At 43.7% G+C, this 23918-nt stretch overlaps 1 protein-coding gene across 2 annotated transcripts in view; it reads right to left on the minus strand.

Moving 5' to 3' along the window:
• Window positions 1-1475: 1475 nt before the first annotated feature.
• LOC138593428 (thyroid hormone receptor alpha-B) overlaps window positions 1476-23918 on the minus strand; it is a 152945-nt gene continuing 130502 nt past the window's right edge. For both annotated transcript variants that reach the window (XM_069664430.1, XM_069664431.1), the window contains 3 exons: window positions 17427-17573; window positions 13115-13373; window positions 1476-11176 (listed from right to left, as the gene is read on the minus strand). In XM_069664430.1, coding sequence (XP_069520531.1) covers window positions 10926-11176; window positions 13115-13373; window positions 17427-17573 — 657 coding nt within the window. In that variant the 3' untranslated portion in view covers window positions 1476-10925. The remainder of the gene's footprint in view (window positions 11177-13114; window positions 13374-17426; window positions 17574-23918) is intronic.

Here is a 23918-nt window from a genome sequence, read left to right on the forward strand (position 1 = left end):
GGACATGAAGCCTTAAGAGGTGGTTGTTGGTGATTTGCTGGTGCTAAGAAGAGTCTTGGACCTGCTACAGAGTGGAATAAATCGACCCCTTTCTTAAGGTTTTTAAAGTTAGCTGAGCATTTCCTCTGGTTTTGCATACAACACTGGGCTTGTGTTCTGTATGTGCCAAGAGTGTTGAGAGTGTATGTTCTTTGAGGGTGTTGGACAGAACACAGGACAAGGGAGGGATCGAGCGCACAGGAGACGAGTGAGGACGTGAGGAAAGCACCCTTTAAGGCCGGCTTATTTTATCAAACCTGAGCAGTTCTGAACCCAATTCAAAACCTTGTTTTCAACCTGACAAACATTGCATATTTTTCTCAAAAGCACGCATCTCCTCAAACTTCCAATACAGTTCACATAATTTATGTAATCTCTGATGTAAATCTCTGATTGATAGACTTTTAATAGATGAACTCATTTGTGTACATTCTTAGCTGTCTAGGCATGTGATTTCCCACCCTATTACAAAAATATCCCCATGACTATAAATCTCCTTGTAGATAGTCTGAGCAGCACAAAACCTCACAACTCACCGCAAAACCCGCCTATAAGTGCTCTTAGTTTTCTCTTGGGATTTGGTGTACTAGGCAATGGACTCACAACAGACAGTGTCCACTCAAAGCTATTCATACCATGGCCAGTTCGTAGTGCAGAGCAGTGAATGGACATGGATGTGCCATCAGATCAGGGGATTGGGGGAATGGGTGTAGTGTTATTTCACCATCTATAAATCTGTCTATTTACACAACGCCTCAAACACACTGCAGCCGAACAGTCACAATTCAAATATCAAACAAGTCTGTATGTTAATTTGTCCAAAAGCAGGTTGATGATGTGCCCAACAAGCAGATTTGGCACTTTATTTCATTGTTCAGCTCATGGGCTTGGATACTCTCGACTGGCTTTTTCTTATGGTAATGTGGCTATAAAGAGGGTTTGCTTTGGATTTGGTTAGTTAATATTCTATGTTGTGATAACCTAAAAATCGCCCTTGGGAGTCCTCAACTGCTACCATCCAGCACACTAATTCACTCTTCACCAGGGATTCAACTCAACAGCATGCATTCTCTGAGTGCAAACCTCGTAATAAATCCTCTAGTGGCCTATGAAACAGGCTGTGGAACAATACCACAGAGGAGCAGGGATACAAAAGCAATCAATAAGGCCATCATTTGGAAAGAGAAGCACAATTGCACAGCCTTGAACTGCAGCCGCGGCAGTAATCAGCGGGCAGCAGTCTGGCTTTTGTTTGTGGGAATCCTTTCAGCTTGACTTTTTTTGAAATATTACCCACTCCTGCAATTTTCATCTCCTACAACCTCACACCTTAGCCTGCCGAACACAATATTAGTTACATTCTTCAAAAGGGAATAATACAAGTCTATGACAGGACTCTGTTTCACAGACTTCTGTCATGTACCGCGGCCGAAAAAGGTGCTTTTTTTTTGGTGGGGTCGGGAGGGAAGGAGAAGCAGGTCGGTCGGATATCAGCACCACAGACAGACGTTCATAGCAAAGGGTTCACACACTTACACTGAACAAAGGTCTCTCACGTGAACATGGACGCTGACATTCACATGCACGCCCCTATATACATGCACAGCCTTGGTTTTTAGCCATGCTAACATTTCAGTACACCAGAGTTAAAGAGTAAGCGCACTGAAATAGAACAGGCCTGCAGAACGGAGGAACAAAGCCAGTCCCTCTGCCCCCCCCGAGGGTGGATGGAGCCCGGCTTGGATGTGAGCCATTCACGGCTGTACTGTATGTTCACTATTAGCCAACTGGGAGAGGGAGAGCTGGATATTGCTGCCGGCACTTTTAACCGTAAAGGGAGAAAAGTGCAAAGACGAGACTTTTCCTGTGAGTAAGGGCTGAATTTGCTTTGTACGCTTTGGCACGTGTTGAAGACAGAAGTCAAAATGTGATTCATCTCAGATCAAGTTGGACTTTTGAAATAAAAAATGTCCTGGCCTGAATTTAAAACAAACGCTTGGATTGTTTTCTGTTGTATGGAAGCCCATTTCTGCCAAGAAAAAAAAAAGATTCAAAGTGTTGATAAAAATAAAAACACTCACCATTAAATTATTGTACTTTTAAAGAGTTGTAAAATATGTTTAGAAAGAAATAAACTTGTTGAGTCTACATTGAATTTCTTCCAACGCTGAGACAAGTGACGTGGTTTCCTGTGATGCTAACTGTGATCTGTAATGTTTACCTCTTTGACTTTCTGTCCTTATCAATCTTCTTAATCTTCACTCTTATACGTATCTACTCTCTGTGAAAATTAAATAAGACTTCTCTGGTCTCTGCTGCTGCCTTGTTAGCTTAATTCCCAGCCTTTGCTAGCCTACAAGCTTCGCCTCTAGTCATCCATTATAATGATGTTTGTGTTATATCTACAGCTGGAGAGACGTGTCCCTCAGTTAAAACAGCTAACTCTGCTAATGTTACCTCACAAGTTCTTCTTCAGAAAGCTTTAGCGTGTTAGCAGGCCTGTTAGCGACAGTGCTAGCATAGCTTTGCCTACAGATGATGATAATCTTCCCTGTGGGAACTTTTATTTGTAGCATTGTCTGAACTTGAACCTCCTTCTCTTGTCGGCCATGTTGGTATTCGTGTTGAGATTACCATCACCAATCTTTGTCGACTGTCAACGGGGTGAGAATTTAAGACATAGTGGCTAATCTGAGGGTGCTAGCATCGTGCAAGCTAAGATAGAAGCATAAGCAACATTATAATGCTAATAATAAAGCCTTAGGGGGACATTAGGGGGGATTCTTTAGCGTCTGGATATGATTGGTTTAAGAGAAATGTGGGGGTTATGTTGCTTAGTTACAATCTATGTGGTGGTTCCTGCTTCATCAATATTCTTCACAGATATTTAATTTAGTTCTTCATAAAGTAATTTTAATACGTGACTCAATTTGGTACGTTTTTTTCCTGTTACAGGATTTTGTGTGTTTTCCCTTGTTCGAAACGAGGGATCAATCATCCCGTCCTTTTCAATGATGTTCAGACTGTGAGGCAGATTTGTAATATTGTGATGTATAAATAAAATACACATCTTTTCCTGGCAGAAATAGGCTTCCATACAGAGCAGCACCAAACCCCAATAAACAGGAGTCACAATCTCTCAAAGCCAACGGACACACCTCCACACATGCAGGAATACGTTTTTCATCTCGGGTTAAGAACGCAATCAGGGCGTGATTCTTTGTGGAGCAGGTAGACTCCTGGACGTCTACACCTTTTTCAATCTGAAACTTTTTCCGGGATCGAACACAGAACAAAAACAGAACTGTAAATTGAGGAGACAAAAAAAAGATGAGCTAACAATGGGTTTTCATCTAAGGTTCATCATCATTTATTAGAAAATGTTCTTTTACCTGAGAGAATCCTTCAATAGCTTCCTTTACCCAGTCACAAAAAGTGGTCTGTGTTTGTGTGTGTACATGTGTGTGTGTTCGGAGCGGGTCTGGCTGATGCTCTCACGGGTGGGTGCTTTTTTATTTTTTATTTTTTATTTTTATAAGCATTCATGAGATTATTATTTCCCCACAAATGTATAAATAAAATCTGATGAGACGAGAAATACGCCAAAAGGGTTCGTTCGCTCACTTATTGCACTTCATTAAAAATAATTGTAAACTTTATAATTAGTCATTAAGCGTCTTTGCCTAAAGGCTGCAGCTCTGTTTATTTTCCGGTTAAACTAATTTGAAAAACATTAAATAGTGGAAAAGGCAATTGGCAGGGGTGCAATTTGTTGTTTTTATTTTGTCACAATTATTACCGCCAAAATACTTACCACTAATTGTGGGTTTGTTTGGGCCATTCAAAGTGCTTTCTAGTTAAGTGCTAAAGTACTGTGATAGTCGGCAGGTTGTAGATGTTTAAATCAACGGGGGATGCAGATTTTTAAAATCCTTTCCCGTATCAGTAGCAGAGGTAATGGGTTAAGTGAACTCGCTAATGCTACGTGAATCCCGCTGACGGACATCAACCAACCAGAATCCTCTAGGACGTTACATTTACTTGGTCGCGTAATAGAAAAATTAAAGCTTCACATACATATTGCAGAGGGGCTGAATTTAGGGGCGTAATATTTGAATTCAAGGCCTAAACGATCAAACGGTGAGAACATCGCATCGAGCGGACACCCGAACTTCCAAACGACACATCATGTACACGTACACACACACCACTTTCTGAGCAGTTTACAAAAAACAGCACATTTCGTAGAATCCTTATTCTCCACAACATCCCGAGTACCCCTCCTACTTCTTCTCCGAGACCTGGACTACAGAGTAGAGTTGCCGACCCCTCGGACCAACCAGTCAGCTGGACTAAGGGCCAGCTAACCTGAGCAGTCCTGACCCTCACCCACACAAGGTAGCAAGGGTCTTAAGGTCACGAGAAGAACGTCTGGATTTCAAGCCAGGCCGAATTTGATTTCATAAGTAAGACGTGCTCGTCGCTGTTACATTGAGCTCGTCTTTGAAGGGAGCTGGAGGGAAATTGCATAGACATCTTGCTACTTGCATGTCTTCACAAACTCTACATTTGGCATAGAGGGGGACCAAACACAACCATAAAACCAAAAAACATCACAGACAATATCCACCCTTGTCCAATGTGTCAACGTGTGAGAATAAGTCAGGATCATAACAACTATGGAGGGATGGAAAGCCCCGAGAAGCCAGCCTCGAAACCCCGACGCTGGCAATCCGCTTGAGTCAGGGGTGTCTTTATAAACCCAGATTACTTTCAGCTTTAACCAATCAGAGCTGAAAAACGACAATGCTACTCAGCTTACAATGTCGTCGTCATCTAAGACCCCGTTACACCTCACTTCATGTGTCTCGAAAGGATTGGATAACATTCCAAAATTCCATCGAACAGGCATTTGGGATCAACTGAAGTCTGTCCATTAGCAGCTAGCTAAAAGTTTAAGTAAGCTAGCTGCTATTTCTCCCAAGTGTAACATCAGTAAGATATCTATGAAGTAGCTTCAGTTACGCTAACGTTTGCTGATTAGCTGTTGTCCCATATTAAGACTTACTAGTATTTTTGTAACCGCTAGCGAACACATTTTATTCTTCTTACGGTTGCTAAACAGCTGTTAGTACATTCCCACTACTCTGCTGAGCTACTGTGATTAGCACGTAGCTCGGGATGGCTATCAGTTTTGGCTTAGCGTCAATGAAAGCCTCTAGAGTTTGCTGTTTTTTTTACTGGACACTTGAAATGGCAGGTGTAAATGGGGCCTGTTGTAAACCCATGTATTCTTGACTACCTTGTATCATAAACTTAGCTTACAAGATTTTCAGGCTGGCTTCTGAGAGGCAATGGTGTCGCGCACAAATGGGGAAATCCATTGTTGAGTTTCCAAACTATGATGTGTGTTTTGCAGCCACGTTAGCCGACATTCATGCCAAGTAACTCGCTAACGTTCTGTTCTCACCTCCCTTTTCCCACCTCCCATTTTACTCCACAAGACAACCCCAGCTGCTCCGCTAAGCTTTAGCCACTGTGGCTGCTGGCAACACGCACATCAATAGTTAGGAGGAGCTATTCCATAGATGAAAACACACAACTATAGGTGTTCATGTGTAGCGTGTCTTGTAGTTGTGAGAATATGAGGGGTACGAATCTATCTCTTTGCAAACAAGAAGAGGCACAGGGTTTATGATTAATGTCACGGGGCACTTCTGAATATGGAACAGCATGCACATGTGAGAGAGTGCATACATACAAATGTATGAAACATTACATATTACGTAGCTTTTTTTCCTCTTACATAAGAGCGGGATGGAGCGGTTAAATTTACTCTGTTGCAATAAATCTTGAGTGTTGTATGGTTTTGTATTTACATCCTTGGTTATGGCCAAAAGAAAATGTAAAGGAAACAAAAATAAAATCAAAACAGAAAACATACAAAAATACATAACATAGTATTGCACCTTGCAGACGGGCAATATATATTCTCAGTTTTGTTGGTTGTTTGTAACGTCTATGTGACACCACGTTCCTTTTCTGCTGGTGTGTGGAAGTTAGGTTGTGGGTGCCGGGCTCAGGTCCAGGCCCCTCCTGTCAGCTACATTCAATACCATAAAACACTCAGCCATTACAAAAGTCTTAATCCCTCAGTCTCTGGGCCATTCACATTTTGAGTTTACTGTCTGAAGACTGTGCCTTTAAGTCGGAGAAGCGCCCAAGTTAGCAGATGATCTCTAACAATTTCTCACGTTTTAGTTGCTTCTCCCGTCGTCCAAGAACCAAATCAATAAGATATAGAGCACGAAAGCTTGAGGGAAAAGTCCTTTTGTAACTTCTACTGATGCGTACACACAAGCACATATTATCTTAACATATACATTTTTTAAAATCTATATATGCATCTCTGAACTTTCACATGTGCCTGCAGAATATGACTCCTCCCAAGTTCCTTTGAGTTTTGTGTTGTGTGAGGTATGACAAGATTGTGTTCATTTTTTTTTTTTTTTTTTTCTATTTTTCAGTTTCTGTTGCATTATTTTTCCTGTTTAGGTTTTTTTTTTCTCCAAAGTTGTATTTCATAAAAAAGAAAACAAAATATAAAAAAGAAATTCCTGTTTTGTTGGTTGTAAATTCCTCCTGATAAAAGGGGACGGACAGCTGAACAGACACACAGACAAACAGATCAGTTGGCTTATCAACACAAACTATAGATGTGAAAAAGAAGTGAAATATTTTCTATGTTACACTGCACGCATGGTCAAAAAGTGACTACAGCTGTTTTTTTTTTCCTTTTTTACACAGAGCAGTTTAAGCGTCAAAAAACAAACAGAAAAATAAGAAAACAATGATAAAATGAAAAAATCTCCAATAATTTTGTTCAGGAGTCTTTCTTTTTTTAAAGTCATCTCTTTTCATTTTGTTTTATGGATTTATAATCATTTCATATATCTTTTTTCTTAATCTAAATCAGACTCAGAAGGTAAAGCAGCATTATAACCCCTTCTGTCACACACACATACCCAGTCAGCTCACGAGAACAAAGGACATCGATAGGTTTTTTTTCTCTTTTTCAGTTCTTTTACAAAGATGTGTTGGAACTCCAAACCTGCATCTCTGGAATGTGGGATCTCTTTCCGATCCTCACCTTGTGAAAGTTGGAGGTTATCCTTTTTGGGGGGAGCTGAGAGGGGACATTTTGGGGTTTTCAGCTGGCATGGGAGCGGGGGCTCGAATGGGGGTTGCCGTGGGAGCTAAAGGGGAGACCGTACGTACTCCTACATCGCCGTCTCCCCTTCGTCCGAGTGTTAAACATCGTCTCTACAACCGGCCATGTCACCCTCTCTCGGCCATGTCAAAGATGGCAGTGAGGGCCGAGGCCCTCGGCTTTTTCGTGTTTCTTGTCCCACGCTTTCTTCGTCTCGCACATCCTCACATTCTCGCGCTCAAGTCTCTCGTTCCCATCGCCGCTGCTTTGCTGTTCACATTCATCCGGTGGCGCCACTCTAAAGGGCAAATATGGCCAGCCTTGTCTCACAAGGGAGAGGCCTAGATCCCGTTTGATGTCCATGATTTCGGGGCCAAACGTGGGGGCAACCCACTCAACGATGAGCGGGTATGATAGCTAGGGTGCTTCGGGAAGAGGAGAGGGGGATGATGAGGTTTGGGGAGGGCTCTGAATTGAAATGTCACTCTGCTATAGGAAGGATGATGGGAAAATGAGTACTAAAGGAAGATTAATTAAGTGCTACACGGCCCTCGTGCCCTCCAGCAGGGATCTCTTTCCACCTGTGGTTGGGTTGCTTGAGGGTCGAGGGTCACGTGCTGTTGGTCTAATACTGACAATGGGGGCCAGGTTGGGGACTGAGCCCACTGCGACTGCCGGCCTCTGTTACACAGAGTGGCCAAACTCTGTTTTACACAGAGCGGCAGAGGAACTAATTGGTAATCCAACAGGGGCTGTTGGTTGAACTTTGATTAGTAAGGGGGCCGAAGTTTGGACTGTTGCAGTAGTGCAAAAGCTCCCACCAGCCTGGCTGGGCGGGGGCTGATAGAATGGTGTTGGGGTGCAATTCAGTCAGAGCTAGGCTCCAAGAAGGGCTTTGTCATGGACTAGAGTAGGGTAGGGCAGGTCAGGCAGGGCAGGGGGTGGATCTCTTGAAGGGGCGATGATACTCATCCATTGTGCCCAAAGGTGGCGCTCCAGTTCCTCCCTCCGCCCAGAACTGCTTCAGTGAGGCTCGGCCATCTGTGACGACTACCCATGATCCCTGCCACGCGGTCCTCTGCTCGTGTACTGCTGAGGGGTGCAGATCACCCGTCCTGTACAAGTGCCCAGTATGATCTACTGCTCGGCATTGAGTATAAAACAGATTCTCTTAGTCCGTCTTTTCTTCTGTTCTCTTCGCGTAGGAGTGGTAAACCCAGTTAGATTTGGCTTGGCCCCAGAATTGGAATGAACAGAGTGGGCTTTTCTAATCAGATCAACATTCTTGACTGGTCATTTGGCTAGTACACTACGATATCTGCCACGGATGTTTGCAGTGAGAGATACTGTTATAGTGGTGCGTGTTGTTAAAGTGCATGAGACTAAAAGAGCTTTCTGAGTCGCCTTTTGAAGAGGCTTCATTTCGGGTGAGAATATTCCACGTATTTACGTCTAATGCACCGTCCAAGCTTACTTCCGTGAGAATATTAATCAAGATCCAAGTGGCAGTCATCATGAGTGTACTGTGGAAGATCGCCATGATGCAGAAGGAGACTGTCCTTTCTGTGCATGCTAATTCAACGGACGTGGCCACCACGGGTTTTTAATTACTCCGTATTATCCTCCACTTGCTGCTTGCTTCGATGGGTGTCAGCTGGGCTGCACATCCACACTGTCCTTTGTCGCTTCAGTGAGTCGATTTCTGTTTTGACAGAAACAGGTAAATCCAAAAAACTCAAAAGATGACACTTGGTCCCGTATAACAAAAAGAGATAACCCGAATGTGATGGGTACCATTCCCCGGAGTCGGTAGAACCATCCAGGGGGATGGCCGGCCCTCCTGTCTTCAGTGGTATTTCATTTCAACCAAGTGATAGCACTGAGGGTGTGTGTGTATGCTGTGAGTGTTTTTGTCTTTCCATGACTACAAGTGTGCACCTACGCAAAAACATTATGCACATCTGTGTGTTAATCTACACATGCGCCAACTTGGATGGTGTATGTCTGTGTGTAGGCTGTGGGCAGCTGCCCTGTGTCCACAGAGGTGAGGTAGTGCCTGACACCACAGGGGCAGTATTGCTGCCCCAGCCTGGGGGTGTGTCCACTTTGAGGTAAATGGTAGCCTTCTTGGCATTTGCCTGCTCTCAGTGACGCCCATGGTAAAAAGGCAAATGTGTATGGAAGCCTGGAGGGGCCACACTGAGTTGAGTCCGTGAGGAGTGGACTCTGTACAAACCCTGCAGGTTAGGGCTGTATATCGACACTGCCGTGCAGTGCATACAGTAAAATGAGGCATTCACGTTTCTCTGAGGTGATGTTGTGTGTTTTCATGTCTATGTGTTTGTGTGTGTGTGTGTGCGAGAGAGGGAGAGACAGAAAGAGAGAAAGAGAGAGAGACAGAAAGTGCGTATGTGTGTGTTTATGTATGTTGAGCTTTGCTGACTTGCTGGTGGTTGCTGCTATTCAAAACCTCCTCGGAGGCTGGGTGTGGGAGATTTACCTCTGACCCCTGGCTCTGAATTTACAGTCCACATATTAAATCTTATTCCCTCTCTCTAACTCTGCTCCTCCCTTCTCTCCCCTTAAAACTTCTCCTCTCCTCTTCTCCTTTTCTCCCTTCTTTCTTTCGCAGTAACTCCTTGGAGAGAGAAGGGCTTAATTGTCATTCATAAGACGGCAGGCTGCTGGAACAAGCAGCAGGGGCAATGACAAGGCAAAGTCTGCTCATATGTGTCTCTGTGTGTGTGTGTGTGTGTGTGTGTGTGTGCGCACTGTATGTCACAGGAGCCGGTCCAATGACACAAATGAAGGTAGATATGGAGCCATGGTTTTTCAAAGGTAGACAACACATTATCATAAAACTGGAGTAGCCTTGTATAAATATAGCACCGGTGTTTACTGGGATCTAAATAGGTGAAGCTCCAACAAACAGCTGTAACGGCTCAGATTGAGTTGAGGAATATAGAGAATGATGTAGGTCTGGTAGCTCTGCTTTACTACAGCCATTATATACCAGAGAGACGCCTAAAAAGCATCTGCTGAAAAATCCCATGTGCAGTGTTTGCTGATTGTGTTGTGCCCGCAGAACTGTGAGCAAAAAAAAAAGTCCATATTTTCTGAATTACTGCCTTTAAACTTATTCAGAAATAATACTGAGAGGTGCTGGCCAGCGTGAGAGCTGGAACCCGGATTCAAATGAGTAAATCTGTGACCGCTGAAGAGAACCAGAGGAGGGGAGCGGACCCCTGCACAGAGCGGCGCTCTGAAGAACTGAGGCGGAACAGGCTGTGGGTGTGTGTGTCTGTGTTTTGTGTGTATCTGTGTAGGTGTCTTGGCAAATGGCTACAACTTTGACTATATAAGACATCATGCTCAGACAGAAGGGCCCCCACTCGGATTTTAAAACAGGGGTAAGAAAAAGAAGGAGAAAGAGGTGGAGAGGGTGTTCGAAAAACAAAATCCTCTGTTTGCTTGACTCTCCTGTTGCTGGTGTGTTGTTTCTGTTATTGTTGGTTCCAGTTTTTTTAAAACCACGAGCTGTAAATGCGATGTCGGAGAAATGCAGATTCCTGCCGAGAGGACTCTCCCTCCATCCTTCCCCTACAAAAGCGACGGCCCTTCCCATCTCCCAGTTTGACCCAACTTCCTCTTCCCTTTGCGTGGTAGCAATCGTGTTTCACACCTCCTGGTCCTCGAAGACCTCCAGGAAGAGTGGGGGGAAGAGTTCGTTGGGACACTCCACTTTCATATGGAGGAAGCGGCTGGCGTGGCACGCCCCGATCATCCGCAGGTCCGTCACCTTCATCAGGAGCTTGGGCCAGAAGTGGGGAATGTTGTGCTTGCGGTAGTTGATGTAGTGCTCAAGCGCCAGCAGGTAGGTCTCCTGGCATTTCTCGATCTTGTCCATGCAGGTCAGGCTCGAGCGGTCTGGGGACAGGAGGAGACAGTTTGGAGGAAAGAAGGGAGGAAGGGAAGGTTACGGAGGCGTGGTGAAAGGACAAAAGGAAAGGTGGAAGAAGAGAGGAAGAAGGAAGAGCAATGTAAAATGAGTGAATAAGCAATCATAGACACACAACATTCAGTTAGCCCACTGAACGTCTTTATGTGATGTGATGTACAATTACTGATCGACTGTCGGGACTATCGTTGAAGCATATTTCTTTTACCAAATGTTTAAAATCCATAAAAATCAAGTCAGAATCTTTGAGACGACGAAGCTTTCATCCTCTCTTATGAGCAGCTGTAACAGACGTCGTAAATAATTTAATAAAGAGATGAAACTGGCAGATTTAACAAAGATCTTAGATCTGTTTTTGACAGCCAGAAGTGCAGAAACACTATTTTATTATTCACATTTCAGAGTGTTAACCTAATTAATGTTCACACAGAGAGAGGAGATCGAATTCACTGCCAAACTCTGCAGGTTTTACATTTTGCTGTGAGCAGGTCTTAGAAATGAAAATAAGCCAAAGACAAATCTTCCTTAGATGAAGGAATCGTATTTAATTATAGAAAAGCATATCTCATGTCTTTATGTTTTTAGCTCTTAAATATTAATATTCTGCCAAGCTGTCATTCATAGACTGGATTTAATATTTGTCTTACTGTCTAATAACCTGGAAAATATTGGATAACCTGAGAACTGGGGATGTTCGACATGCGATATGCAGATATTTTCCAACCCTTTTTGCCGATTTCAATACCGATATATTCGGCACGTTTTTTTCCACCAAACTGCAGAGGACATCAAGTCTCCCCTGTAGTGGAACTGATGTCATGCCAACTCTTATTGTAGAGGCCAAAAACTGCCATAAAGCCGACATCTTGTACCCTTCTTCTTGCTTTACAGAAGAGGCGTTGTACAAAAGTTTCTGAGCACACCTGAATGCAGCATCCCCCCAAAACACGGCAGTGAGGGAGACATGCCCGGACTTGTTTACTGCACCTACTGCGGAGACATCAGTGGTCGCCGACGGACTTTTATCGTGTGTGCGTCCATGAAGGTGTAAGTTAGTTTTGCACCGATGTTTGTGTTACTCTCTGTTAGCGTCGGCTTTGGCCATGAGTGCATTGCTTTTATTTTTTTTTAAAGATTATTTTTTGGGCTTTTTGCCTTTAATTGACAGGACAGCTGACGAAAGACAGGAAATGTTGGGTGGAGAGAGCGGGGGACGTCACGCACCAAATGATCGGCAGACCGGGAGCCGAACCTGCGATCGGTGCGACGAGGACTGCAGCCTCCGCACATGTGGCACGTGCTCTACCAACTAAGCTAAACCAACGCCCCATGTCGAGCTCTTTTGGGGACTCATCGAGCATTTAGGCAAAATTAAGGCGTTGTTTTATTGGCAGAAAAATGACACATCTGCCGATGGCAACATATCATTGTCAAACCATTATGAGCAGATACCGATAACGTGCTGATGATATTGTCCATCCCTACTGAGAACTCTTCTTTTGCAAAGGGGCCAGGATTACACGCACGCTCTCTTTATTTGAATCCTCTCATTTTAAACTCGCAGCACATTATGCGAGACGTGTCCTCAAACCAGAATGTGTTAGACTTTCTACAATAGACTGTCCAGGAGTCAAAGCTGTTTAATCACATCTTGGTTGAGTTTGAGATTTCCTCCTTTCAAACCTGAATATGTGAGTGGACTTTTCTCTGCAGCCATAATGACATTTGGATTCACAATAGGCGACAATATATGCTCTGTAAAGCAGCAGGTAATGAAAAGGAATATAGACAGTTATGGAAAAGTGTCTAGTGGACTGAAAATATACATTTACATTACATTAACCTCAAACTATTCCTCTGATGCAGCCTGAACGTTTAGAAAAAGAAGTTATAAAGTCAACAACAACCTGAGCTCATGAGCAGCACGCCCTGCAGCAGCGCCACCTCCGTGTCGTCCAGGTTGAACTGCGCCAGGCTCTTGCCCAGATCGAAGATGGCGTCCGACACCACACCCAGCCCGCCGTTCTTCAGCTGCTCTCGCTTCACAGCCATCTCTCCGCTCAGCGTTAGCGTCTCGCTCTCGGGGTCGTAGCGCATGGCAGCTCGCAGCGACATGATCTCCATGCAGCAGCCCTTCAGCAGGATGATCTGGTCTTCACAAGGTAGCTGGGGAGAAAAAAAGATTTTAAATGTGTTAATGTTTAATGTTCTTATCTTTAAAACATCGAGCATATCAAACATAACTAAAGATATCGAGGCTGTCAATACCATAGAACAATGATGACGTGAAGGAAGGAGGACACGACGGTGGATAATTTCAACAAATGATCATTTCTTCTTACTGATTCTACTAACTTATTTTCTCTGCACACTGGTATAACAAGGGAGATGTTAGTAATGAGGTAAGGTGAAGATCTCTTTAAAGTAATCATCTTGAAGATCTCAGTTTCGCTCTCTTTGGCGGCACCTCTGGTGACAAACGATAATTGCGGGAGCACACTTCCCAGATATCCAGACAGTGCTGCATGTGTGACGTCCACGGTTGGCTCCGGTTGTAACTCTTGATTTTCCTGGCTGACGGTCGCTTTCCTTTTCAGACTGTTTGCTTCATCTGAGCGTCGAGTTTGTTTCTTCTTCTTTGGATTTTCACTTCTTGTTGAAGTTGTATCTGTAGTCATCCATCTTTTCTTTGTTTGTTCAGCCATAGTAGATTACTGTTTACTCTCAACACTTGCAGAGAGCGGAAAAGCAGCCGCTTAGCTCCGCCTACTCTCTCTGGCAGACCAACCACTGCTGGGTCTGTAATGCTGCAAATGCAAAGGCTTTCATCAGCGGGCCATAGGCTCAGTCACCATTGTGTTACCTCATTCGGCGATAGATACTTAAGTGAAAATCTTCAACATTATCACTGTAAGGATAAAAGCAAAATAAAAGTGTGATTCCCTCAGAGCGTTGCTGAGATATGTTAAAGAGAACGGGGCAGACGTGGGTTCATGTTGACCTTTACCTCTGACCTTTAACCACCAAATTCTTATCGGTTCATCCTCGAGCTCAAGAGGAAGTTTGTGCTGAATTTAAAGAAAGTCCCTCCAGGTCTTCCTGAGGTATTGTCTTCATAAGAACAGGAACGGATGAATGCAAAGACAGATGGACAGACAACCTGAACACATTACGCCCTGGGCGGCGTCTGCAGGCGACGCAGAGGCTTGACAAGGTGAGCACAACACCCCACAGCACTGACGCGATTCCTCCTGCGACGTGAACATGAGTAATGTCCCGTTTTCAAGTGAAGAGAAAACAATTAGCGTGGTGAATATCAGCCGATTATATGCCTGCCTTCGCCGGAGATGGATGTCTTGCATTAGCTGATACTGAATCCTTATTACTACGACGGGGGACGCACTGAATGTCGCAGGAAATACTCTTCCTTCCCTTATCCGAAAGTAAGCGCTGGCCCCAGGTCACCATATTGAAAGCATTATGCAGATGTTGATACATGCTCGGCATGATCTCGTCGGAAGTTAAGCAAATCCAAAATTCCCAAACATGAATTCATTTCTCGGAACCCATATGTGAATGTAAAAAGATCCCGCTTCTTATACATTTGGAACCAATTTAGGCTCTTTATACCTTTTATTAAAGGATCATTCGGACATAATATTACTTTACCATTCTTGTTTACTGGAACGTCCTATTTGGGTTTTACTTATGTTGCTGCTTCGTATGCTCGAGATGTATCAAACTAATGCTTCTCCTTTGCAGCCAAGTGACGGGAGGAAGCGATTATAAGAGGAGCAAGGCAGGAGAGAAAGAAGCAAGGAGGGCACGGATGTGGTACGGAGGACGAGACAGGAAGTGGGAGAGGCATGAAGAAGGGTTGAAAAGTGGCAGCACTTTTTTCTTGTCCTAGTGATGCAAACAGATTATGACTAACACGCCCTGATTTACATGCATATTAGAATCTCTGGGTTGAAGCCCGCTTGATTAAATCTACAGACTCTGGTGAGCTGAATTAAATCTCACCTTTATGTAAGCTTGTTTCTCCTTTCACTGCTCTCGACTGCTGACGAGATTAATTGGCATTCACCGGCTTGTAAATTCATACCTGGAGGGCTCGCTTAATTTCTAGTGGCCGGCTTTGTTTCTTGTGCTGTCTTATCACTAATTCGCCACGCCGGCACGAACACATTTCATTGAGGCTAAACAGGTTCTCTTCCATTAGACTGAAAGGGTTTCTATCATAATATAATCTTTATAAAGTGAATAAAAGATAACACATAACACACGGCTGATTATCTGATTCAGTGTCTGCAGAAGTAAAAGTCGGCTTCTGTTTACATTCTTTGTAATTAATTGGATATCCAGCGGCAGAATGAGGAATTTATTCTAATTTACACACATTTGAATACAAGAATCCATCATAAAGTGAATATTATTATAATATGCTGATTAGAAAAAGTGATGACCTCTACTTTCAAAAGTATCTGTGATTTATGATCTCAAATACAAGAATGGATTACAACTTTTCTTCTCTTCTCCCAGACTCTCAGTTTTCTTACTTTCTAACGCACACACGAGCACACACACATCCTCTGCAGCTGTCGCCCTAGACAATACCTCAGCTACCCTGATAATTATCCAATCACGCGGGGTCTCATTGCGAGCAGCAGGGGTAAGAAACATGATTACATGTTGCTAATTAAGGCGGGGCAGACACGAGTGCTTCTCTGATTGTCAGAAGATACAGAAGCTGCCGCTGGGTTGATTTTCCAGAGCAGACACACGAGCAGGACATACAGCGTGAGCTCTAATGCAGCGTGTAAGTGATCAGGATATTAACCCGTGCCCTTTATCGTTACCTTCACCAGTGAGGTTTTGTTTTGGTGCAGACGGCAGAGTGATGGAAAAATACAGGCCTGGTTGATGTGAGAAATGGAGGGGTGTAGCATGGGACTGATCGCCAGTCAACCACATGATCTATGGTTGCAATATTAAAGCTCATTTTGCTCTGTATCTGCTAGATGTCTATCCATCCATTATCTTTACCATTTATCCCAAGAGAGAAAATATTTCCAGTTTAAAAGGACATAATGGGGCGCTGGTTTAGCTCAGTTGGTAGAGCAGGTGCCCTCGATGTGTGGAGGTTAGAGCCCTCGATGTGTAGAGGTCAGAGCCCTCAATGTAGAGAGGTTGCAGCCCTCGATGTACAGAAGCTAGAGCCCTCGATGTAGAGAGGTTAGAGCCCTCGATGTGTAGAGGTTAGAGCCCTCGATGTACAGAGGTTACAGCCCTCGATGTACAGAAGCTAGAGCCCTCGATGTACAGAGGCTAGAGCCCTCGATGTACAGAGGTTAGAGCCCTCGATGTACAGAGGTTACAGCCCTCGATGTACAGAGGCTAGAGCCCTCGATGTACAGAGGCTAGAGCCCTCGATGTACATGTTAGAGCCCTCGATGTACAGAGGTTAGAGCCCTAGATGAACAGAGGTTAGAGCCCTCGATGCACAGAGGTTAGAGCCCTCGATGTACAGAGGTTAGAGCCCTCGATGTACAGAGGCTAGAGCCCTCGATGTACAGAGGTTAGAGTCCTCGATGTACAGAAGCTAGAGCCCTCGATGTACAGAGGTTAGAGTCCTCGATGTACAGAGGCTAGAGCCCTTGATGTACATGTTAGAGCCCTCGATGTACAGAGGTTAGAGCCCTAGATGAACAGAGGTTAGAGCCCTAGATGAACAGAGGTTAGAGCCCTCGATGTACAGGTTAGAGCCCTCGATGTACAGAGGCTAGAGCCCTCGATGTACAGAGGTTAGAGCCCTCGATGCACTGATCTCGTGTTCATACAAACATTGAGGCTGTGCTGCCGATATGCACAAAATAAAAATGGACTGTTGGCCACGGCGAGGTCTGAACTGCAAAGATTTAGAGAACCTTTCATGTATGAAATCTCTTTGACACTTTTTCCACAATACATTTGTCTTTCTCCACCGTACACTGTGAAGTTGTAAATATTGCTGCTAACTTTTACACCACATGTTGTTTTGGTCCTCCTCCAACAGAGGAACCGCTAATTCTGCTGGACAGCTCTGTCTCCTAAATCACTCATTTCCCAAACTAACACTCACAAGAAGCTTGGCTGCGTCTGCTGCGTGTTTCACTTCTTTGTATCTGTCAGACTCCCACGCTCGCCCTCTGATCCCTATCACCATTAACCACCACTCACCTCAGAGAACATGGGCAGTTTTTTGGCAAAGTCGACCACACGGGTGATGGCAGGAGTGATGATCTTGGTGAACTCGCTGAAGGCCTCTAGGTCCACCTTGTCTCCCTCTGACGTGGGCTCAACCGGGGACTGGCCGATTTTTTCTGGCTGCATGGGAGAACAAAGGTTGGTGATGGATTAGAGCGCGCTCAGAAGTGACATTACTCATGAATAATAAATTAGAAAAGAGGAAAAGTTTAAGTGTTTAAGAAACCCTTTTTATCAACAAATCCCAAGACAAGACCAAAGATAACAAAGAGCTGATCCGAGTAATAAATATCACCTTTAAATCATTCTTCTCAGAGCTCCAAGTGTGTCCAAAAACTATTAAAAACACATCAGTGAAACACACTGCTGCACTGGGTGCCATCTTTCTTCATCAACATACACACAACACACACTGTAGTTATTCAACTCAATCCCACATATACCTCTTTCCCACCGAAATCAGCGCGTTGACGCAGGTTTTTAAGACCCGCTTATAGATTTCGATTATCTCTTTTCCCATTGCCAGTGAAGTATCCTCCTGTCGGTCTCTTTTCTGCTGCGTCACCGTCTGACATCAAAACCACGCCCGAAACAGGGTTAGTAACAGTGAAGATGTTACGGTGGTGAGGTCTTTATTGTATCTATTACTCGATCAGTCTGTGTATCAAACTCGGTGCCGACGAATTTGGAACGATGTTCGAGCGCTGCTCGGACGGAGACGGGCGGAATTTGTAGCTGAGATGACGAGGAGTCGCAGAAGTTACCGACGGAGCAGAGCATCGCGCCGGAAAGGGGGCGGAGACTCAGGTTTTGTGTTCCCATCAATGCCGATCGGAGCCGAGGCGATAATTACCCGGGTCTACCGCTGAGTCATTCGACCCGGGTCTGAATGCCGATTGTAACCTTTCCCATTCAGCAAAAAAGCAGAGTGTTAGCGGGTTTTTTGGGCAATGGGAAAGCGGCTATACTCTGTCCTGCTGTCCTATTAATCCGCAGCTGCAAATAGTCCCCAACAAATGCACCTTTTACTCTTGCTTGAGTAAAGTTTGTGACCTGCCTTGAAGATTTTCCGTAGATAAGTAGAGCGGCGTGACGCAAACAGGGTACCAGACTGGGAAGTACTCAGAGAGCGAGCGCTGGTTTTGGTCTTTGGATTCGTCAAACGTAAGGAATACAGAGAATACTGCCATCCTTACAGTTCGAATGGAACAGGAAAGTAGATATACCGTGATATCTGAGCTGTGCAGAAGAAAGAACAAAGGGGATGAAGTAAGTTACAGTTTAGAGTTAGGGGGTTTGTTCTTGAATTGAAGAGCACAAAGAATAAAATAAGATTAGAGGGATCGATTCCAGCGTTGTGGGGCTGAGACTCAAATAAAGCCGGAGAAACAGCAAAGTCTAAAATGGTTTTATACCCTTATTTGCTCTTTTCTACAAAGTGCTTTCTTGCCTTGGGAGACAAATTAAAAACCAATATATCAGATAAGGACGGCAGATCGCGCTCTGTGAGAGGAATGGGACATGTCAGCAGACAGATAACGCGCACTTCCAGGAGGACTGCAGCGGGGAACTGCAGAGCGGTAATACATATGTTTATGTGTGGGTTGTGTGAATCAGGGCTGTGACTGTGAATAATAAAATAAAGCTTGTGTCGAGGCCGGAGTTATTTATTCAGTCTGGGCTTCCACAATAAATGGGATGAGATAAAAATACAGGAATAATCACCTCACACAAAGAGCCATCAATCATAATCCAGAGGGAGGAGAATTACGTAGATCAGAGTGAACTTTGCCAACTCTGCTGAGAAATTATGGAAAATTTATATTATCATAATAATAACTTTGATGGACTGCGACTCTTCTGGTGCGAGAGCCAAAACAAAGCGAGAGTTTCACTAGGATATCTCTCAGGAGAGAGACGAGAGAGCAGCTGAGGTTCAGAGCCGCTGAGTGTGAGCCACAGTATCAAGTGAAGAAGCTTGGAAACAAACCGCAGGACTAAGCCGCCGCAGGTTCATCTGCAGGTCACCAGTCACGACTGACACAGATAACACAAGTGAGGACGGAGTCTTTAACTCAAATGCATTAACAGGGTTGTGGGGAGAAACACATTTTCAGGCCTGGCCGACCTCCAGAGGCATCGAGACACAAAGATTATTTTGGTTTTATATGTCAAGGTTTGGAAGTATTTGAGATTTATGCATCGACTCCAAAGAAACAAGAAGACTCAGAGATCAAAGGCAACGTGTTCCAAAGAATCCTGAATATCCACAGACTTCTTTGTCACCATGTTTTCAGAGTAGGGGTGCAAACGAGCACTAAACGACGAGCATGGCCCACACGCTCAGTCATGGTTTTATGTGGCTGCTTTTCCACTCTCTGCAAGTGTTGCGAGTAATCTACTATGGCTGAACAAACAAAGAAAAGATGGATGACTACAGATACAACTTCAACAAGAAGTGAAAATCCAAAGAAAAAGAAACAAACTCGACGCTCAGATGAAGCAAACAGTCTGAAAAGGAAAGCGACCGTCAGCCAGGAAAATCAAGAGTTATAACCGTAACAAAGGGAGCCAACCATAGACGTCTGGTTAAATCGGGAAGTGTCCTCCCACAATTACCGATTATCGCCACTGTTACTTGTGGCGAGTAATCGGTAACAGAAAATGCTGAATTCCGCATCCCTATTTCGGAGGGACGATTGCTTCAGTAGAGAGTCGTCTCCAAGAAAACTTTCCACAGTGAAATCAGTGATTTACACGATTGATGGAGACTTACAGTAACCATTGTTGCTTATGAAATGAAGTTTCAACGAACATTTTCCCCTCCAGAAATTCTTTTCCTTCCAGATATCAAGAGTGAAAATGTAAATGAATTTACACTTTTAATTCAGTATAACGCAATACATTTAAACGTTTTGCTAACTGGTCTTTAGGCTGTACAAACTTTAATTTAATTTAAAAGTGAGTGTCCAACCATCCTTCTTACATGTAAGCGATTTAATCTCAATACTTCAGGTGTTGCAGGAGCTCAGAGACCTCCTCCTCCTCCAACGCAGACAAATGTGGTGATTACGCCGTGCACAGAAATAAATGTGCCTTTGTGAATGTTCTCCAGATCTCAGGCCTACTGGGGGTTGTTATGGACTAATGTAATTTCCCAGCAACTGTTAATGTTTGTTTTATTAACTACATGGCCATCAGGGTGGCATAGAGGGAGAACACTTAGCCACGGCACACCCGCAGAGCTGGAGAAGAGTTATGTCTGTGCTGCTGTGCAGGCTGGTCGCGTAAACACTGAGGGACGACAGCGTGAAGCTCAGTGTGGGTTAATCGCTCCTGGAGAAACTGTTTTTCTTCCACAGAGGTAACACATATTTGGACTTTGACTTGAACTCTCTGGGAATTGGCTACTACGAGATCTGGAGGAGTAAAGGAGGGAAACTTTTCTCTTCCTGCAGTCTCATCACTTATGTGGTGAGATCAACGCTTGACCTTTTATCAGATGGATTAATGCGGGAAAGTTTGCTCCAGCAGAGCCCGAGAAGAGAAATGAGGTCCAAGATATCCTAATGTGGCTGACCAAAATGGATGGTTTACCAGCTGTGCTGCGAACTTCACACTGGGTCCATGCTGTATATTGTTAAGATGCAGCTTAGACTGATAAAGTTAGTTGTATTATGCTGCTGAACGAGTCTTTAAAGAGGGGGTATTATGCCGAAGTTGTGTTGAGCATTTTAGCATCTTTTAGCGCTTTGTTTTGGTTCCACATCCTCCTCTAATTTCCGGTTTGGTTCGCTCTCACTGCTTTCATTAGCCCTGTTTTCAGCAGAAGAGCTGACACACATATTTAGCTAGCTAACTAGCATGTGAACACACGGGAGCATTTAGCAGCTATTGAGCCAGATGTGTTCCTTAGTAGGTGGAGGAGACCAAACACAGAGATAAAAGAGACTGAATATGTGACATTCATCTGTGAGCTAGCCAGAAATATAGGGCGGGGTTTCTTAAAGGGACAGAGCTGACGGAGTGGTTTCAGGCAGAGGACGTATGAGGGCTCCTGTGAGAAACATGAATGATGCTAAGCTACTCCACAGGTATCACAGAGTGAAATATGGAGCTTGAAGTTAGCATAATACCCCCCCTTTAATTCAAGATGTCCCGTAACATAAACTGTCACATTCTATAAAGTGATATCAGGTGTGTTGATCGATTTGACTCGATATTCTCGGTATTGAAGAAATACCTGGCTTGAAAACGTTCTAAGTGCACAAACATCTAAAACACTTCATTACAGATGAACTACAGAAATCTGAACCTCAGGTTGTGTTTCTTTTTGGGAATATCGATATGAATCATCTGGTAATAATAACCACATTTCACAGAACAGGTCATGACAAGGCGATAAGATCACCTCATGACTGCTTCACTGAGAGCATGTAATTCAAAAAATGCTGCTGTCTTTGACTCCGAATGTCCGCATGCCACCGAAACCACACGCCCTCCTCGCTCTGAAGGTTTCTGATGAGTACATTTTTCTTTTACAGTTTAGCTTCTGAATACCTGAGAGGAACGTTTCAGGCCAGCCGGTTGAGCGCTCAGATTTGTAAGACGTTTGCCTGAGACTAACAGCAAGTGAGTGCAGATAAAGTTAATGAGTTCACAGCCCATTGAGAAGAAGATTTATATGATCTGAAAGGCTGCCAGCGGGGTTTGTGCTTCTCCTGGCCTGGAGACTAAATAAAAGACCCGGAGCACAAAAGTGTGGACTGACCTTTACTGGCAGGATTGATCGACAGTAAGAAGTTACGGTAAGAACTATCAAACAGTCACATATCGTCCGGTTTAAGTATATATTAGAGAATTTATAGTGTTACACTTGTGACTGCTTCTTTCTTAAGTGAATAACTTCAGCCTTGATGCTCTGTTACACGTGCTGCAGACAGTGCTGCGAGGATTATAAACTATGGAGTGGTAGTTTCAAGCAAAAACACTATACGACATGAAGTGCTGGTTTAGCTCAGTTGGCAGAGCAGGCGCCCCATATATAGAGGCCATAACGCAGGTTCGACTCTCGGTCCCAACATTTCCTGTCTCTCTTCAGCTGTCCTATAAAAAAACGATTCAATATTCACTGAAAACTATTTTTCCACACAGAACTCCTGCAGTCTCTGCATTTCTCTCCGGTTCCAAATCTGCCACACCCGCTTTCCCGGCGTCTGGCACTAATGCTTTCTTCTTCTCTTGGTAATTAATGGCGGTTAGCAAACAGCTTTCAGATGACCGTATCGCATTACAACAAGGCGCCGGTAAAGACAATGAAAAAAAAAAAGTATTTTAAGATGAGATAATATTCGCATGAACTTTTTGCTTTTCTTTATGAATAAATGACTATTCAAATATTCAAAATTCATGACCATCACTGCTAGTGAACTCTGCTAGAAAAGAACACGGCATGATGACATGTTTTGTAAGCACACATCAGACAAGAAATCTGCTGATATCGATAAATCTGTGATAGCTTCATATCGGCACAATAATATCGGTTGACTGAAATATCTGTCAGGCTTTGAGGCTCAAAGAAAAACGAATTAATTAATGACAAAAAGTTGAATTTGATCAATATGCACATAGAATAAATTGATTATTTATGCACATGACGACACTCTTTAGGCATTTTTTCTTTGCACTTTCTCTTGCCTGTTTCAGGAACAAAACTTGTAAAAATTTCATATTTACATTAAAACATACAGAATTACATTTTTTTTTTACTATATTGTATATATTTAAGTCTTTTTTGTGATTAATTTGATTTAATTTGCTAAGGACAATGTAACGTAATGTAATGTAGTTCCAGTGCAGAGCATGAAACCGATGTGTTTATAGCTTTCAATAAATTTCTGCTCTCTAGTTGAGCATTAACGTGTCCAGTGTCATAAAAAAATAAAGCATTTAGTATCATAAAACTACAGATATGAAAATACACTTAAATACATATACCATAATACAACACCGACACAAATGAGTCATTTGAAATACAACAGTAACAATTAATTTGGTACGAGGAACACACAGTGTTCTGTAAATGTTAAAAGGGTTTATGCATCAGAAGGTTTTGTATATGAATAATTTTAGAGTATTTTGTGATTCAAACGTGGCTCAGATAATTAGAACTCCTTATACACACACGTTTGTATGAAGTGACTGTGTGTACCTCAGAGATGAAGCGTTTTCCAGATGCCTGACCGCAGAGTGAGAGAGAGAGAGAACACTGTGTAACCGTAACTCAGACCAGTGTGTGAGCTGGGAGAGCTCCGAGGCTCGGCAGCATTCAGCCAAATTATAATATGGGCAAGACACGCGAGGCTCTAACGTCACGTGGCTGTTTGTTTTAAGGAGTTGTGCGAAATAAAAATAAACCACCGGGCTCTTTAGACCGCGGCTGATCAGGTGGACTCGTGCTCGGCC

The sequence above is a fragment of the Semicossyphus pulcher genome, unplaced genomic scaffold, assembly GCF_022749685.1.
Source record: "Semicossyphus pulcher isolate SPU_LCO1_2020_fin unplaced genomic scaffold, fSemPul1.0.p SCAF_16, whole genome shotgun sequence".
Classification (NCBI taxonomy): domain Eukaryota; kingdom Metazoa; phylum Chordata; class Actinopteri; order Labriformes; family Labridae; genus Semicossyphus; species Semicossyphus pulcher.